This window comes from Clupea harengus, chromosome 12 (assembly GCF_900700415.2).
Source record: "Clupea harengus chromosome 12, Ch_v2.0.2, whole genome shotgun sequence".
In the NCBI taxonomy this organism is placed as follows: Eukaryota; Metazoa; Chordata; class Actinopteri; order Clupeiformes; family Clupeidae; genus Clupea; species Clupea harengus.
The window spans coordinates 19,377,990-19,393,415 of NC_045163.1; the positions used below are offsets into that span (position 1 = coordinate 19,377,990).

Here is a 15,426-nt window from a genome sequence, read left to right on the forward strand (position 1 = left end):
AGGTGTGTGTGTGTGTGTGTGTGTGTATAATTGCATGTGTACTGAATTATAAGAAGTACAGTAAAAAAGATGTGTGTGCGCACACCAATATGCATGTGTGAGTTTTTGTGAGGATGTATCCGTTGGAGTTTGCAAACTGTTATGAATGAGCAAGAGTCTCTACGTGTGTGTGTGTGTGTGTGTGTGTGTGTGTGTGTGTAGGAATATCAGTTTCATGGGATATGGGATCTTCGCTGAGACCTTCATTAGCACAGCATACAGACTTGGTGTTGAATAGTCCCAGTCAGCTGATCTGGTGGTGGGGTGGTGTGTGCTCGACTCTGGAGGCGTGTTGAAGGGGAAGTGGGAGGACCGGGGATCAATGATCTCGGACGTTATGGAGGAATCTCTGCATCCGGGAACTATCATCCGTGTTTCATAGCTTAAGTCATTAAACACTTCAGTACTCCAAGTTTAGCCTGTGCATATCCCTACTCATTTGAATAGCCTATACGGGCACACACGCACACATATGCGGGAAAGAACAAGCCAGTATAGTAATGAAAAACAACTTTGTGAAGTGCACACACACACACACGCACACAATCACATACATACACACACACACACGTATGCATGTGCATTGCAATGAGGAGGCATTGGAAGATTGAGTGTTTGATTGTGCACTCACTCGAGAAGCGAGAGCTAGATGAAGAGATTCAGAGAGAGAGGACAGGAGAGAGAGAGAGAGAGAGAGAGAGAGAAAGAGAGAGAATATAAAAAAGAGCAGAGGAGGCATATGGTGTTTGGTGTGTGGGTCCTTGCTGCAAACGCAAATGAGAAAAACATTAGGCTCACTATGAACAGATGGGACCCTCGGAAGAATCTGTGTGTGTGTGTGTGTGTGTGTGTGTGTGTGTGTGTCTTCTCAAGGCTTCATTGAAGACAGGATTAAACGCCAAGAAAGAGAGCAGACTCGCAACCACGCAGTCAGCTAAACATTACTAACAACCACTAAGCAAACCTCTTTATCAAACCTGTCCCTGGGTGTCTCCAAGGAAATACCTGGAAATGAAAGACCATTTCACAAGCATTGACAGCCTCTTAAAATTTCTCGTTTACATAGAAAAACCTCTAATAATCTTTAAATATGTAAATTACCTCATTTCTGTAATTATTCTAAAGAAGACAGCACAGTATAATCTATAATTATTGCATTTATTTTTTGTGAATTTGTATTGCCTCGTATTGTACTTTGCTTTGAGGGACTGTTATTTTTTTATTTCGTGCCTTGCTTTAATTAGTTCCTTGCACCAGCCATAGAGAAGATTAGAATGTAAAAGAGATAGTTTTGAAACGGATAAATATTTTGATTGTATGTATGTATTGTATTTTCTTTTTACTCTGCCTAGCTCTTACGGTGGTTGATTGTGTACGAAACGATTTCAATAAATCAAGAAAACCATCAGTCAAGTCTTGACCATATATCGGGGGGGGGGGGGGGGGATGCTACAAAATATGAGAGCCATAACTACAGGCCAAGAGCATGTTGATGTGCATGTAATCTCATAATAAACACAGAGATCATTCACCTATAAAGGGCCTCCATGTGAAGGTTAATGGCCTGGCAAATGGTTTGCCAATGACGGGGAGCTCATTTAGTCAGAGCCCGTGTCTGTAATTTGGTTCCCTTTCTGTGTTGTGGTGGGAGTGAGTTTCACCCACGAGTCCTCATTAAATATCTCCTTCTGCCAGCAGGACCATGACAATCCCAGAGGGAGCCATCTGGAGCAGGCGATAGCCCCCCAGGGGATGTCCAGTGATCTCGCCGAGAAGGAGACCAGAGGAGGACGGACTGGACGGGAGGAGATGTGAGCGGGACGACTCATCAAACCCCCCACCCCCGCAGCTTCTGTACGCGTGCCTGACGAGGCTATCCTTGACATCACTCCTGCTTTGAAACGAGATCTGGAGAAACATTTTGGAAAGTGGGGGAAGTTGTGTCATCTCTGTTTTTTTTCCCCTCTCTTAATCAATGACTTGAGATGCGCAACTTCTGCATCGTGGCTTGGAACACGCAGACACTAATGGAGACGTGAATGAAGAGAGATGAAGGGTGCGGAGGGGAGCTCATTAGGAAGTCCAAAAGTAGGCCATCCCATCTTCAAGGAAGAGTAGAGGGAGGGGGGAGAGGACTGAGGCGGACGGGACGAGATCACTCACTCCTGCAGATTTAGTCAGGCAAGGTCCCTGAGCCTCACACATCATTTCAGAACCTCCAAGACTGTGACTGCATTTCCTGCCGAAGGTTACTGACAAACACACACACACTTACACACACACACAAACAGACCAAAGGCATCCCACCGGAGCACAGGCTGACAGCAGATCCAAGGAAATCACCGTATCTGTGACTTGTTGCATGTGTAAGGAAGAACGCACGGCCGCTCACACCACCCCATGCTCTCGCCATGGAATCTTCCGGCAGTGTGGGCCTGTCCACGGCGGCGGTGGTGGCCATCGTGTGTAACGTGCTGGTGGCCGTGCTCATCTTCGTGCTCTTCCTCGTCCTCTACCACGCCTGCAAGGTGCCCTCCAGCCAGGAGCGGGAGCCGGTGCTCACCCCGGAGCAGGGCCAGCATGAGCGCAACGAACACAAGTATCTGCTGAGCGCCACCTGAGCACCTGCCCCTCCCCCAGGTGACTGCCCCCCGTGCCCACCTGAGCACCTGCCCCTCCCCCAGATGTCTGTCCCGTGCCCACCTGAGCACCTGCCCCACCCCCAGGTATCTGTCCCGCGTGTGTGTGTGTGAGAGAGAGGGTGAACAAGAGAGTGCGTGTGTGTTAGCAAACTGGCCTCTAGAAAAGGCATGATGGACCCTATGCTCGGGGAGATGAGCTGGCATAAAACATGGATGTAGATATATTTAAAGCAAGCTGCTTTCAACTGCAAGCTTCCCAGTGCTCTCTCCCTCCCTCTCTCCCTGTCTCCCTGCCTGCCCTTTCTCATGTGGTATTGGGTGAATATCTGAACACACACGGCCGGGAGCAGCTCGTCAGCGCCAGACTACGGCCCTCGAAGTGACTGACTCATCCCATCTGAAATGTCAGGCGTGAGCCCTCTCACCTGGCTCTCATCAAACCAGCCGTGCTTTTCTTTCTGTTCACACACACACACACACACACACAAGCACACACACACACACACACACACACACACACACACACACACACACACACACACACACACACACACACACACACACACACACACACACACACACACACACACACACACACACACACACACACACACACACACACACACACACACAACAGAATATTAAATGAAGTGCTATTCAAAAGTGCTGCCATAATTATTGGTATATTCCCTGGTCCGACTGACATTTGAAAAAGAGCTTGTGTGTGTGTGAGAGAGAGCCTGAGGATGTGACTGATGAGTAGGTGTGGGTGTAACATGACTTACTCCACTCCATGAGGAGTGTGTTATATAATAGGTGAGGCCCTCCCACTCTTCTTCCCACGAGTTCTACCAACGCCTGAACAATCATATGTGTGTGTGGACACTAGCACAACAGAAATTATACCGATCAAATAACGTCATCTGGTTAAGATGTTGGACCAAAAGGACAGACCTGGACTGACTACAATACCAACTAACTTGTATCCCAAGAGTGTAAGCGTCTCTGATGTTCCTTCAGTCACCATGCACATCACATCAGACATGTACTATATGCTACCGTATCTGCAACGCATACACACCAGAACCAGATGCAGAACCAGAAATGATCTGGTACCATACAAAGAAAAAAAGTTCTGTCATAAAGAGGAACTAAAGAATGCTGCATGGATTTGTGCTTTAACTTTGTGCTGTCAGCTGACTGGTTGGATGTTGCTTGATGTGGCATGTGAGCCAGAGAGAGGAAGCAGAGGGGACGAGGCGTCCGAGTGTGTTGTGATAATCAGGCGCGTCTGCAAATGACTGCACAGGTGTGGTCTCAGAGACTGGGCCGTGCCTAAAACATGAGTGTCTCATTTGTGATCATCACTTAGGTGTTCCTTTGCTTTGGCTAATAATGCAGAGTGGGTAGGTGGTGTTTGTGTGAAAGCCATCATCGTCTCACAAGCGTATATGACAATATGGAAGCATGTCAGTGGGTGTAAAGATGTTTTGGACCATGAAGTGTTTTGTTCAAGATCTGTCTTCGAGTCACGCCCAACCCCAAAGCAACTCTTGTGCAGATGTTCAGTGACACATCTGCATCACATTTCGCACCAAAAACAACCACACCCACAGACATGCACACAGGCACACACACACACACACACACACACACACACACACACACACACACACACACACACACACACACACACACTGAGAACTGAAAGCTCCCGTTTCCCCTGCACAAAACAGAACCTCCACTAAAACAGAGAAACACTGAGCAGACAAAACCAAAATACTGCATTTGAACTGATGTGTGCGTGTGGTTTTTTTGTTTTTTTAATAAATACATTTTCAAAGCCGAAATGTCTGCCATCCTTTTTCTGCAGTGGTAAGAATGTTAAATGACTTTTAGATTTCACAGATTTTCATTTAATTCCTTTTTTTGTAGACCTTGAGATTTGATTGAGAATCTATAAAGTGGCCTTCAGACAGTTCTGATGGACATATAACAAATCTGTCTTACTGACAGAGAGAGAGAGAGAGAGAGAGAGAGACAGATAGAGAGAACAGAAGATGTCCCTATCTTGATTTTTTAACTGTTGTTGCTCTCCGGCTCCCTCAGCAAACTCAGGAGCTTCTCCATCTTGGCGATCTCCACCTCGGGGCCTTTGGGCGTCTCCTGGCCCTTCTTCTCCTGTGGACACACGGACAAGGACAGAGACGGTCAGAGGGACAACATTGATAGAATCTAAAAGAGTACGCCAAACTTGAAGAACGGACCGGAAGACGCAGTCAAGATTTCTGGAGTTTATTTGAGCATGGAGACCCCCTCTAAGTGTTTTTCTCAGAGAATGGTCTACCTGATTGTAGAATATGTTGGCATTTATACCATTCAGTCAGATAAGCTACAGTGGCATTATTACAAAATAATGCCACACTTAATTCATGTCTCTTACAACAGTAGAATAGCAATATTTGGTTCCATCGACGTGCCGAAAGTCCACAGAGGGCCACAGATGAGGGGAGGATGGGTAAGTCAAACAAACCAAGAGAACACATCAGACAAACGGATGCCAAACAGAGCACTGGGGTGCGAAATGAGAGTGAATGGGAAATGTGACATGGGGGATAAGACAAGCAAGTGGGGGCAGAACGAGAGGAAGAGGAAGAGGAGGAGAGAAAGGAAAGTGTGTGAAAGAGAGATGACTCAGCCATGTTAAGTGGGATGGATGACCCAGAACTGCCAATATACTTAGTTGTCAAAGGATTTGGGGTTCAGGGGGGGCGGGGACACACACACACACCCCTGAACACAGAGCTGACTCTCACACACTGCACGATGCCACCGTTAAACAACGAGAAGCAGCACTGCCACAAGAGACAGCAGACAGCCTGCACGGGCTCAACAGGGCCAGGAGCTCCACCAGCTAGCAGCCACAGACACTCCCTGGCATTTGTCCCAGACTATTAAAGTGGCAGATGAGACCTTCAGAGAGGGAGAGAGAGGTGGGGGGAAGCTGAATGAATTCTTCCCTATCAGAGATCATTGCTATGGTTACTGACCTTTCCGTCAGGCTGTAATGATCCGAGTGGAATCCCCCGAGGATGTGCCTAATTGAATAGGCTGGATGAATGAATGTCTCAGTGGCTCTCAGCTCTTCATCTCCTACCCATCTGATAGAGCCAGGCACCCTATCTCTCTCTTTAATACACCTTGGGCCTCACACACTCCCAGGTGTGTATGCGTGGCAGGGCTGAGTGTTTCCCTGAATCTCCAAACTTTAGGAGGGAAAATGTTTGGGGATGGTGACAGGAGGCAGGGGGTGTGGCGTGGCTGGATCATGGGTCTCTTCCCACACTTAGGGACCTTAACTGGGGTTTTTGTTTTTGGCAAATGCCGAGAAGGGAGAGCGTCACAGCGTGTCACAATAAACGATGATCAATAAACGTAGTGAGAACCAGACTGGTTGTGGCATCACGTGATTTCCTCATCTACAACCAAGGTGACGCAGAGAGAGAGAGAGAGAGAGAGAGAGAGAGAGAGAGAGGGTGAGAGAGAAAGAGAGCGGGAGAGAGGGTGCGTTCGCTGCCGTAACATATGGAGCGTGTGCTTTCACAGTGCTTTTAAAATGTGAGTGTACATGTTTCATTACCTTTATATTGCAGATGTGTTAAAGGTCTTTGTTGGAAGTGTAAATAAGCCTATAGAGCTACTTGTGCGAAACGCAAACTATAAGATTCCGCTCCTACGGCCTGTCTTCCATCAGCTACGGCCTGTGTCAAGGTGCGGGTCTCAGAGCCAAACCGACTCCACTTGACCGTTCTACACCAGGACGCGATTCCCCTCTGCTGCTGTTTGCCCCAAGCACTGAGCAATGAGAAAAAGTTCTGGGCCTCCTGAGGATACCCATCGCACTCGCACGGTTGAAGGCAAAGATAACTCTTCATGCGTGGGAGACAGACAGATAGAGAGAGAGAGAGAGAGAGAGAGAGAGAGAGGGAGAGAGACAGGGAGAGAGAGAGGACGAGCAGTAGCAGTAGCTCAAGGTGAAGGGTATTTTATGGCTTGGCAGAATTAGTAGAGCCTGTTGATCGTGACGTGTAGAGAAAGACGATCCTGGCTGAAGGAAAAAAGGCCTCCTAAGACGCTCTTAGGAGTCAAGGGGAGGTCAGACAGAGCAGTTTCACTGTGAACTTTTTCAATTCATCTCCCCGCGACACCCCAGATGCCCTTCAGACTTAAAAATAGCTCAGAGCAGAAGTCTGTAGAGGTGGCCCATTCAGAAATGGTCCTACTGTATTCAGTCACTGTTCAAGGCAGAACTGTTTGGATGCCGGCTACAGAACGCTCTCAGTAGAGTACCACTTGATTCTGTACGGGGGCCTATGAACAATCCCAGCGATTTAACAATTCAGCAGGATCTACAAGGGATTCTCTAATGTGCTGACTGGCTAATGTTTTATTTTTTAAGAGAGTGACTGCCGACCTGTCAGGCGCCCAAACCACCTCCAGGAGCACCAGCCCACTGAGACACCAGCGGGAGGCTGAGGCTGATGGCAGCCCCAGAGCCTGATGGAGGGGGCAGGAGCTGGAGACTACAGCCTTGACTACAGACGTACAGCCTACAGCCTGTGTTTCATGCATGATAAGTCAAAACAGCGCGCTGTTGTGGCCGAGATCCCGTTGACCGCATTTCTCTTCGGAAGAGAGCAGCTATGTTTTTATTACAAAGAGCATGGTACTGTGTGTGTGTGTGTGTGTGTGTGTGTGTGTGTGTGTGTGTGTGTGTGTGTGTGTGTGTGTGTGTGTGTGTGTGTGTGTGTGTGCACACATGTGTGTGTGTGCATGCCTGTGTGTGGGTGAGTACATGTGTGTGTCTGTGTCTTTGTGCAAAATAATAATCAGTTACTATTTTAAATGAGCAGTGACACTGTCAAGAACATGTCTACATGTCTGTGAAACGGCTAATTATCAAGTCTATTTTACATATACACAAACACACACAGACACACACACACACACAGACACACACACACACACAGACACACACACACACACACACACACACACACACACACACACACACACACACACACACACACACACACACACATATAGGGGCAACAGGAAAATTACCCATAATGGGGACTCTTGCATATGCAACACAACAGATTACATGCGAGGACAAAGAGATTACATCATGACCTATGTACATAACAAAGCATCAAATATTTACAGCCCACATTCAGTCCACGCCAGATATACCACAAATAACAACCACACAACGACACAAACACACACACACCGCCATCGTGACAAAACCCTTGCAGCTAAGTGTGTGTGTGTCTCACATGGCAGCCGTGACTCCTCTGGCCTCAGGTAGAGGTCACAGCGCTCTTCAGAGAGGCTTCAGAAGGACTCTGTGACCCTGGAGGCAGAGCCAAGATTCGGCGGAGCTGCTGTTGCGTAAGCACTGGAGAGTCGGCTCATCCCCTCAGGGCTGTGGAGTGGCCGACCGGTGGGGGTGGCTTTGGCCGCTCCGCCGAGCTTCAAAAGGCCCCTAACGGCTTCGGGGTTGAGCGGGAGCGGCTACAGTGAGTGGTGGCGCAGGGATCCACACTGAGGGCTAGCGGGAGAGGTCAAATGCGGGGGGTCAGCCGCTTTCTGAAAACTCATCAAAGTTTTGCGCCACTTCAGACGGACGACAAACGATGAAGTTTTGTGCACAACAATAGCATCGCGAAAGTCAACAACCTTGTTCAAACTTTTGGGTTCAAAATTGAAAGCACTCCCTGAAACGCATTAGGTCAACCTGAGCTCAGAGCAGGAATGTAAAAAAAAAAGAAAAAGGCTTTTCTGTTCTCAAGGCAACTGGAAAATTAGATTTTTTTTAGAGCTTAAATGCATCTTTTTGTGTGTGTGTACACGATTTAGCTTGAAATTGGAAAATAGCAAAACTGGAATACGTAAGGAGGGCTGAGTCATTTTTTTGCCCTGTTATCAGGATAATGGAGGGTGCTACTAGTATGGAAGGAATCTCTGCTTGTTTCCCCTGTATTATTTTCTGATTTCACCATACGAATAACAGATTTTTCAGACTGGCACTAACTGCCCCAGCTTTGAATTGAATCAGAGGCCTGTCAATAGAAATCAAGATGCTGATGTTACTGCAAACATTGTGGTGAAACAATTCTATTTGCTGGGTACATATGCCAAGAGGCCAGTGGGAAATGAACTTTACATTATGTTGTCATGCTGTTGTGTGCGGTCTTGTGATTGCAAACTGGCTTGTCAGATTGGTGGATTGGGTATGAGGGAACACAACACACACACCCGAGGCCTCGGGCTGCTCTGATGCCTGGGGGTCCCTGAGGGATGCATGGTGGCACACACACACACAAACACACCCCCACACACACACAGCATGGGCAGCTTTCACAGACAGCCTCTTCCTCCGCTGTTGTCTCACTTTTGCGTCATTGTCATCGGACACGCACACACATACATACACACACAACACACACACACAAAACTAATAGTCATACACACACACACACACACTTACACCTGGGCACACACATTTTGAATCATGTCCCAGCAGCACAGGGAGTCCCAGCTGCCCTCCAGCAGCTTGCTGGTGTGGCATGTGTGAGACAGAGGGCTTCCCCAGAGACTCTCCTCTCCTCCCAGGCAGAGCTGTGCTGACAGGTACGTGGGTGAGCACCGTGGAGGCGAGCCTGATGCACTGGGCTGCAGGCGCCATCTGAGAACACACAACTTACTGTGCCAGAAGTCTGAGACTAGTCTAGGGTGAGCTGCTGTGACACTGCTTCTGCCACCGCTACCATCTGGATCTCCCAGCGGATAGAGCCTAGTGCTCCTCCTCCTCCTCTTCCTCCTCCTCCTCCTCCTCCACAGCTATCTGCTGTCTGATCAGCGCGTTACATGAGTGAATAGATGGACCCATGGAGGGAGGAGGAGGGAATAGTGGGCATGTGTGATAAGATCTCCGTTCACACGTGTGTCTGTGTCTGTGTCCTCTGTCTGTGTCTCTGTCTGTGTCTCTGTCTGTGTCTCTGTCTGTGTCTGTGTCTGTGTCTGTGTCTGTGTCTGTGTCTGTGTCTGTGTTTGTTTTGAACTGCATGAGGTGAGGCAGTGGGCTGAGGGTACGATACCCAATCCCAACGAGTTACACTAAACCTCTAACTGAGGACAAAAAACACAGTGCAGGGTGAGCTGAGACCAGCCAATTAAAACTGTGGAGACAAAAGGGGCAATCGGGTACGTGGGATGTGGATGACACCCTCGGAAGACTTGTGCGTTCGACTGCTGGATATTACAGTAACTGCAAAGTGCGCATTTCATGCGATTTGGCCGAGGCAGAGCAGCACGGTGCCAAGTTAATCAGTGCAATGAATTTGAACGCGATGCTGAGCAAACATGTCTCTCAGAAGAGACAAGAGGGGCCAAGACAGAGAGAGAAACGGATAATGAGCAAAAAAAGAGAGAGAGAGAGAGAGAGAGAGGTCATGAGAGAGAGATAAAGAAAGAGAGAGAGGTCATAAGAGGGAGTGGTAATGAGATAGAGATAGAGAGAGAGAGAGAGAGAGAGAGCGAGAGAGAAAGAGAGAATGAGCCCCGTAGCCATCCTCCTTTTCTCTGTCTGGCATGAGAGTCTGGAGATTAATGACAGCGTGACACAGCGGAGCAGAGCTGCTGACACAGGAGTCTGCCCGTAATGAAAACACATCATCCGCTATTCGCTGCCCTGTGTGGCCGCCCACACGGCCCCTGCTCCTCTTTAAGCTCTGTTTTCAGTAGTAAGGGTTCTGCACATACACACATGCACACACACACACACACAAACACTCTCTCATCCACTCAAATCCACTGGAGTCTCACTCAAATCCAATCTGGACCGTCTCCAGCGGGTAGGGTGATTATGGGGAGGCACATTTCGCAGCACATGATTGGCTCTGTGCTCAGGCAGGAAAACGTCTCTGTTTCACTAGTTTGCCCCGAGAAATGGCTGGCTGGAGGTTTTCTAAATATGCGTTATCTGTTGAGAAGGTTGATCTCATTTCATGCTGGCTTGTAAAAGGAGGAATGACATTTCTATAACTCAGCTGGGGACCTGAGCAGTCCTGTGGTTCTAAATGAACCTACCCCAGTGCGTTTACGTCCAAATGTTTCACAATCCTGAATCAATTTAAATAAATAAAAAATTAAAAAAAAACAGTGCGAAGCACAATGTTTCCTCCAGCTACTGTTATTTGAGTGGGCTGAACACAGGACAAACCCATTACATCAGCAGGACCAGTGGCTGAACACAGGACAAACCCATTACATCAGCAGGACCAGTGGCTGAACACAGGACAAACCCATTACATCAGCAGGACCAGTGGCTGAACACAGGACAAACCCATTACATCATCAGGACCACTGGCTGAACACAGGACAAACACTGTCCGATAACTGACATAGGTACGCTACAGCACTTGTGATGTGCAAAACATAATTCAGACAAAAATAAACTTCAGGGAGAAGAGGGAAGGAAAAACCACGTGCCCTCGTCCTCACACAGTACACACCTCTTTCGCCCAGACATGCTGGCAATGAACCCTTGATCCGCAACACTGCCTTAAGATTGACCCAGGCACAAAGCCCGCGAGCCATCAACGGAACAGACGAGCCGCTGGCACAATGGGAGATGCTTCTCCCTCTCCGGGCGAGAGGCAAACACTTCCCAAACTGCCAATCAGGGAGACAAACAAACAAACAACTTCTCTATCCCCCCCTGTTATCTAGCAGAGCAGGGGAGGAGACACAGAGAGAGAGAAAAAACTTGCAGGGAGAGACAGAGAGAGAGAAGGAAGGAGGGAAAGAGAGAGGGGGGAGAGAGAGAGAGAGAGAGGGAAGGAGGGAGAGAGAGAGAGGGGGAGAGAGAGGGAAGGAGGGAGAGAGGGGGGAGAGAGAGGGAGAGAGGGAAAGAGGGACAGAGGGAGAGAGAGGGAAGGAGGGAGAGAGAGAAAGAGAGAGAGAGGATGAGAGAAAAACAAGAGGGAAGATGGGAGGAATGAAAGCCCCCTGAGTGACAGGAAGAAGCTCTATGCATCTCGTTAGGAAACGGGGGGAGTGTTTGTCGGTGATAAATCACGAGGTGGCTCCCGGTGAAGCGAGGAAAGTAGTGGCTCTAATGAATTATGCAGAGGAGAAAGCACACACACACACATACACACACACACACACACACACACTCTCACACACACACACAGTGTTTGAGGCTGCAGGTGGCCAGAGATATGCATGTGGGAATGGCAGGAGACAGAGAAACAGAGCAGCCAAAGCCATTGCTGCATTAACTGATCAATAGCAAGTTTAGTCATCAGCTTGTATATTCACTGTAATGGTGTTGGAAGCCAAATTCCCGTCGCTGAATTATTTAAGATATCTGGAGTCATTCCGGGTTGCGTGGCATTGATTAAAGGCACATTAAGGCTTTGCTGAGAAATGGAACAGAGAGAAGAATCTACGGAAACCTGGTTTGGCCACAACAGAGACTTATCGACACAACGGTGTTCAGGAGTGATTCACTTACAAGAAAAGAGTGGATGAAATGAAATTCGTTGGGTTGACATAAAAAAGAAAATGATATTATATATTATGTTCTATGGTAATTGAACATCATTGAATCATTAAAATCCAATCTGGTTAAAAGACTGAGTTTCCTCACTATCCTTAGATCTCTGCTTAGCTTGGGTTCAGGAAAGAGGGAGTCTGCAAAGGCAAATATAATGTGCACTGATGTTAGCAGGTTTTTCAAAGTAACTGTATTTCAGTCGACTAGACGTTTTATGGAAAAGCTCAGGGACAAAGTGAGACGTTGCCTTGAGGTGCACAAGCGTCTCTGGAGGCACTGTTGAATCTCTTGTTCTGGCCATGTTTGCTTTGGCTGTTGGCATTTTCTTTTCTATGTTGACATTTTAGACATAAGTCTAGATACACTTTCAAGATTCAAATCAAATGTCATCTTTAAAAGAATTCTGAAGAATTTGTGTGTGTGTGTGTGTGTGTGTGTGCATGCAAGAGACGTGTGTGTGTGTGTGTGTGTGTGTGTGTGTGTGTGTGTGTGTGTATGTGAGTGTGTGTGATACAGGTGATCCCATGGACACTTGCTGATGAATCGCGTCAATAACACTCTCAGGGGGGAACTGAGGAACCTCATCAACTAGCGCTCTGTGGAGCATTACTTCTCTCCATTTACGAGTTTGTCAGCAGTGGAGAAAGAAATCCCACCATGTGACACAGGTTATGTTGACATTTACATGGCCAAGCTAATTAAAGACAAACAGAATGTGCTGGCAAGATCATGGCAATGTCCATAACTGAAAATGTCAAAACAACAAAATAAATATTTGCAATGTTACTGGATCTCAGGATAAGGCTTTTAAAGTCCAGCACTCATTATGTAATGATTATGTGATAATTGGAATGTAGCTATGACGACAAAAAAATGATATAAAAAAAAATAAAAAAATCATAGAGGGACCAAAAGGAGAATGGACGGCACTACCATTGTGTGTCCCTTTTGGCCTTGGCCTGCTTACCTTTGGCTTCTTGCGAAGATTGGGTGAGAGCTTGAGGCTGTTGACGTAGCCACGGTCGTCCCCGACGATGACGATGGGATGCTCAGGGTTGAACTGGATGTGTGTCAGCTTGGTCTTCTTCTTGGCCACCACAGGCTGCTGGCAGATGGCTTCATATTTGTTGATGCTCAGGTCAAAAACGTGGACCTGCCTCACAAGATCACAAGGTCACAGGGTCAAGAAGGGGTCTTGGGGTCATGGGACAATGCACAGGCCTAAACATAGGGTAGGGGTCAAGATTACATGACCTTATCAAATGCTCTGTCACACACGTCTAAAGACAACTGTAACCATGTAGACTGTCATGCCGCTAATTCATATTCATTGGTTCACATAACTTTCTGATTGTTTCACACATTTTTTTTTTTTTTAAACTGGTTTCTGGTGTTTGGTGCTGGACCTCTCTCACAGAGACACTTCCTATTATCTCCACCAATCACACAAGAACATCCTGTATTACCTACTATCACAGAGGCACTTCCTATTATCTCCACCAATCAAACATGAACATCCTGTATTACCTACTATCACAGAGGCACTTCCTATTATCTCCACCAATCAAACAAGAACATCCTGTATTACCTACTATCACTGAGGCACTTCCTATTATCTCCACCAATCACACAAGAACATCCTGTATTACCTACTATCACAGAGGCACTTCCTATTATCTCCACCAATCACACAAGAACATCCTGTATTACCTACTATCACAGAGGCACTTCCTATTATCTCCACCAATCAAACATGAACATCCTGTATTACCTACCAGAAGGAGAGGGCTTGAACCACAGTATGACAAGAAGCTGAAATGCTTCATCATACCTATAGCTTTTAACAATGGAATAACTCTGAGGGTGTGTAGGTGTGAGTTCGAGTGTGTGGACCAAGTCAGAAGTGTGTGGGCGCATTGAGGCCAGCCAAAATGTGTCCTGGAGCTGGAAATGCCGGGTGGAACCTTGCCCATCTAGTTAGAAACAAAGTGTGCGAATGCGAATGCTCAAGTCTAACTATATTGATTTGCATTGTGTGGGAGCATGAGCATAAGGTTAGCTTATCGTGTGTAGCTATATGCTGATAGGAGTGCACTGTTTCATAGGGCTCAGGGCTAAGCAGTTGCCTTGTGTTCAGTTGCAGACCCAGTAATTCAGCAAGATGGCAAGACTGACTTGCAGAGCTACATGAGCAAAGCCGAGACGTGATTCTGACATCGGGACATTTGTAAAGCGCAACCAACAAGGCCACTGCTGTTGGAAATATCTTCTAGCCTTTTCAGGTGACCTACACAGCCAAGGATGAAAGCAGAGGGGAGTCAGATGGTGTCAGAGCATTTATCTAGTCCGTTTAGAGCAGCTCAATGCTACTCAGTACAATAGAAAACCAATCCCAGACATACGCTCACACACACACACACACACACACACACACACACACACACACACACACACACACACACACACACACACACACACACACACACACTGCATCACAATCATAGTCTAGGAAAGGGCAATCAACCGCTTCCAATAAAAGATGACCATCTGACATTCTATTATGAGGATATTCCCTTGAGAAACAGCTGCTTCCATTCCTTAAGATGGCTTTTCCTACTGCATTACACCCTAAAAAGAGTATTAGCATAATTCATTCGAACTGTGCGCTGATAAAGAGCCGGGTTATCACAAGTCATTAAAACTTCAAAAGCGAAGAATCATCTCTCTTAGAGTCGACGCGTGTGTAGGGCATGAAGCCAAGTCAATATGACGTTTTGGCTTTTAAAATTTAAAACACTACACCCATAATATAAGACCCATTTGTTTAGATGTTGATCAACACTGATCTTTACTGTTGAAATAAGTTTTGTAATGGTCAATGAACTTCAAGTGTTCCCTGGTATTTTGCAGTTTGGCAATCACATAAAATTTTACATCAAAGGTTGACTCCTCGGGGGTCAGCAGCAGAGACTTTGCTCATGTGCTCAGATTGTTCATTTTTAATTCGTTTTTAGTGTTGTTTTTTAAATTGTTCTGCTGTAGTATTTTTCTGCACCACTGAAAACTGATTTCTTTGTGATTTGGTATGCTGATGGTTTGTAAGTAAACTCTCTTCTG

At 46.9% G+C, this 15,426-nt stretch overlaps 1 protein-coding gene across 3 annotated transcripts in view; it reads right to left on the bottom strand.

The window, feature by feature from the left end:
- Positions 1–4,480: 4,480 nt before the first annotated feature.
- The window catches only part of dnai1.2 (dynein, axonemal, intermediate chain 1, paralog 2), a 34,208-nt gene continuing 23,262 nt past the window's right edge, over positions 4,481–15,426 (bottom strand). For 2 of the 3 annotated variants that reach the window (XM_042709346.1, XM_042709345.1), the window contains one exon: positions 12,827–13,462. In XM_042709346.1, the coding sequence (XP_042565280.1) occupies positions 13,145–13,462 (318 nt within the window). In that variant the 3' untranslated portion in view covers positions 12,827–13,144. Of the gene's footprint in view, positions 4,863–12,826; positions 13,463–15,426 lie in introns of those variants that run through there. The other variant, XM_031577180.1, reaches the window with a different exon arrangement.